Source organism: Lathyrus oleraceus, chromosome 7 (assembly GCF_024323335.1).
Source record: "Lathyrus oleraceus cultivar Zhongwan6 chromosome 7, CAAS_Psat_ZW6_1.0, whole genome shotgun sequence".
In the NCBI taxonomy this organism is placed as follows: Eukaryota; Viridiplantae; Streptophyta; class Magnoliopsida; order Fabales; family Fabaceae; genus Lathyrus; species Lathyrus oleraceus.
In genome coordinates, this window is record NC_066585.1 from 65,653,560 (window position 1) to 65,657,160 (window position 3,601).

Consider the following 3,601-nt stretch of genomic DNA (forward strand, 5'->3'; position numbering starts at 1 on the left):
TTCGTGCCAATCTTTGTAGGTTTCCACCATCTTTTGCAAGATCTTCTTGATATTTTTGTTAGCTGCCTCAACAGCGCCATTCATCTTAGGCCTATAAGGCGATGAGTTGTGGTGGTCGATCTTAAAACTTTGGCATAGCTCTTTCATCATTTTATTATTGAGGTTAGATCCATTATCAGTAATGATCTTGTTGAGGACCCCATAACGACAGATGATTTCTTTCCTGAGGAATTAGGCCACCATTTGTCTGGTAACGTTGGCGTACGAGGCTGCTTCTACCCACTTTGTGAAATAGTCAATGGCTACAAGGATGAAGCGGTGTCCGTTCGAGGCAGTTGGCTCTATGCGTCTGATCACGTCAATTCCCCACATGGCGAAAGGCCAAGGTGATGTTAGGACGTTGAGAGGCGTTGGCGACACATGGATCTTATCAGCATAGATCTGGCACTTGTGGCAGGTTTGGACGTGGCGATGACAGTCAATCTCCATAGTCATCCAGTAATATCCGACCCTTAAGATTTTCTTCACCATAGTGCTCCCACTGGCATGCGTCCCAAAGGATCCTTCATGAATTTCCATTATAATCTGGTTTGCTTCTTGCTTGTTCACACATCTAAGCAAAACAAAATCATAATTTCTCTTGTATAATACCCCTCCACTTAAGAAAAATTTGGATGACAGTTTTCGAAGATACTTCTTGTCGGTGATAGACGCGTCCGCATGATACTCTTGATTCTCTAAGAAATTCATGATGTCATGGAACCAAGGATGACTGTCAACTTCGTCTTCTGTTGCCAGACAGTAAGCAGGTTCGTCGAAGTAGTTCAGGTGAAAGGACGACGCTTCGTTCTTCCATTTAACTTTAAACATGGATGCCAAAGTCGCCAAAGCGTCAGCTAGCTGATTCTCTTCTCGAGGGATGTGGTGGAATGTAATTTCATCGAAGTAGGGGACTAGTTTCAAGACATGCTCTTTGTAAGGAACGAGCTTATGGTCTCTAGTATCCCAATCTCCTTTTACTTGGCTGATTACCAAGGCTGAGTCCCCATAGACTTCCAGGATTTTGATTCTAAGATCGATAGCAGCTTCAGTACCAAAGATACAAGCCTCGTATTCGGCCATATTGTTTGTACATTCAAAACATAATCGGGCGGTGAAGGGGAGGTGGAAATTAGTTGGAGAAGTGATTACTGCCCCAATGCCATTGCCATGAGCGTTAGAAGCTTCATCAAAAACCATGGTCCATCGAGATCCAGGCTCGGGTCCTTCATCGGGACCGGGGATGTTGCAATCCCTAATCAACATGATATCCTCGTCGGGGAATTCGAAACGCATAGACTGATAGTCCTCCAAGGGTTGTTGTGCAAGATAATCAGACAATACACTCCCTTTGATGGCCTTTCGAGTGACATGTTGGATATCGTACTCGGTCAGAGCCATTTGCCATCGGGCTACTCTACCAGTTAGAGTCGGCTTCTCAAAGATGTATTTGACATGATCCATCTTAGAGATCAACAATGTCGTATGAGTGAGCATGTATTGTCTTAAACGTTTGGCAGCCCATGCTAGTGCGCAACAAGTCTTTTCAAGCATCGAATATCTACTCTCGCAATCAGTGAACTTCTTGCTCATATAGTATATTGCATGCTCTTTCCTACCAGTCTCGTCATGTTGGCCGAGAACACAACCCATTGATCCTTCAAGAACGGTGAGATACATGATTAATGGTCTACCAGGTACAGAAGGCATCAACACAGGAGGCTCTTGCAAATATTCCTTTATTTTCTCAAATGCGCCTTGGCAGTCATCGTTCCAAATGATGGCTTGATCCTTTCGAAGAAGTTTGAAGATTGGATCACAGGTGGCAGTGAGGTGAGATATGAACCTAGCAATGTAGTTCAATCTACCTAGGAATCCTCGGACTTCCTTCTCGGTTTTGGGTGCAGGCATAGCTTGTATGGCTTTTACTTTCTCGGGATCTACTTCGATGCCACGTTGACTGACGATAAAACCTAACAATTTGCCGGATCTTACCCCAAATGTGCATTTGTTGGGATTAAGCCTCAATTTGAACTTCCTCAGCCTCTCAAACAACTTTTCTAGATTGATAAGGTGTTCTTCTTCGGTTTGAGACTTAGCTATCATGTCGTCGACGTAGACCTCAATCTCTTTATGGATCATATCATGAAAGAGAGTGATCATGGCTCGTTGGTATGTGGCGCCGGCGTTCTTCAATCCAAAAGGCATCACCTTGTAGCAGAAGGTGCCCCATGGTGTTATGAAAGTGCTTTTCTCCATATCTTCTGATTCATGGAATTGTCCTCTTCCCAAATCTGGACAAGTTCGTGGATCAATTAGCAGTTGAAGTCTTTTTAACAAAAAATCCGGTGCCTTTTTTACTTGCCGATTTCTACCATGCCTTACATACAAGGCATGAGAAGAGGGGAGGTACTTACCTTTGTTGCGCTCCTATGCTACATCTTTGGATGAGGGCCCGCATGCCTCAAAGTGGACCCTTCGCCGAAAAAAACTGACATGGCCGCAAAGGTTCGCATCTCTCTCTGCCAACTCAATCCTATGGTACAAGAATGAATGGGATATAAAGGATGTCATCGCAAGATACGGAGAGTTCTCTAACATACCCTTGATAGGAACACAAGGTTGCATCAACTACAACCCTGCTATACTCAAGAGACAACTAGGGTACGCCATGACAAGTCCCCCTTAGGAAAGAGATTTCGTTCCATTTGTCATCAATACCGTGGATCCGCTTGGTAGACACTGGGTCTTCCCTCAATGTGATGCCTAACAGCTCCTTTGCTAAACTAACTATTGAAGGACTCGTAATAAAGCCGAGTGAGCTTATAGTAAGAGCATTTGATGGGACTAGAAGGACTGTAATCGGTGAGGTGAATTTGCCTATGAAGATTGGTCCCCATATTTTCCTTATCACTTTCTTCGTAATGGATATCTATCCAGCCTACAGTTGTCTTCTTGGAAGGCCTTGGATCCATTCAGCGGGTGCAGTCACTTCAACGCTCCACCAAAAATTGCAATTCTTAGCTGATGATAAGCTAATTGTTGTTGAGGGTGAGGAAGACATTGTGGTAAGTCACCTCTCATATTTCAGATACATTGAGGGAGAAGGGGAGATAAGGGAAGTCCCATTCCAATCATTTGAAGTTATCAATGTTGAAATGGTTTGCCCAGCAAGGGGTGAATCAAAAGATGCCGAATCTCCCATGGCATCTCTTAAAGACGCCCTGACAATCATAAAGGATGGACACCCCCAAGGATGGGAAAGATTGCTTGAACTCCCTGCCAACAAGGACCGCACCGGTTTGGGATACAACTCCCAGAATTTGAAGAAGCCCGCGCCTATAGCTACAAGGGGATCAGTGATCCCGCTGTCCGATAACTTCTCAAGTGCTGGTTACCTGGATGACAACCGTATTTGTGCCATGGAAGAAGAAGAAGAAGATGATGGCTTGATCTTCACAAAGACTGATGGAAATGGTGCCACCAAATGGACCGAGTTTGAAATACCTAAAGTGACATTGATTGAAATGTAATTCCCAATGTTGTTTTCCTTCCTTTTATC

General features: G+C 44.2%; 1 protein-coding gene across 1 annotated transcript; it reads right to left on the reverse strand.

Annotated features, from left to right (window-relative positions):
* Positions 1 to 478: 478 nt before the first annotated feature.
* Positions 479 to 1,122, reverse strand: LOC127102052 (uncharacterized). The gene is made up of 2 exons (XM_051039469.1): positions 652 to 1,122; positions 479 to 541 (listed from the first exon to the last, which is right to left on the reverse strand). The coding sequence occupies exons 1-2, from the start codon at positions 1,120 to 1,122 to the stop codon at positions 479 to 481; spliced, it is 534 nt and encodes a 177-aa protein (XP_050895426.1).
* Positions 1,123 to 3,601: the final 2,479 nt, after the last annotated feature.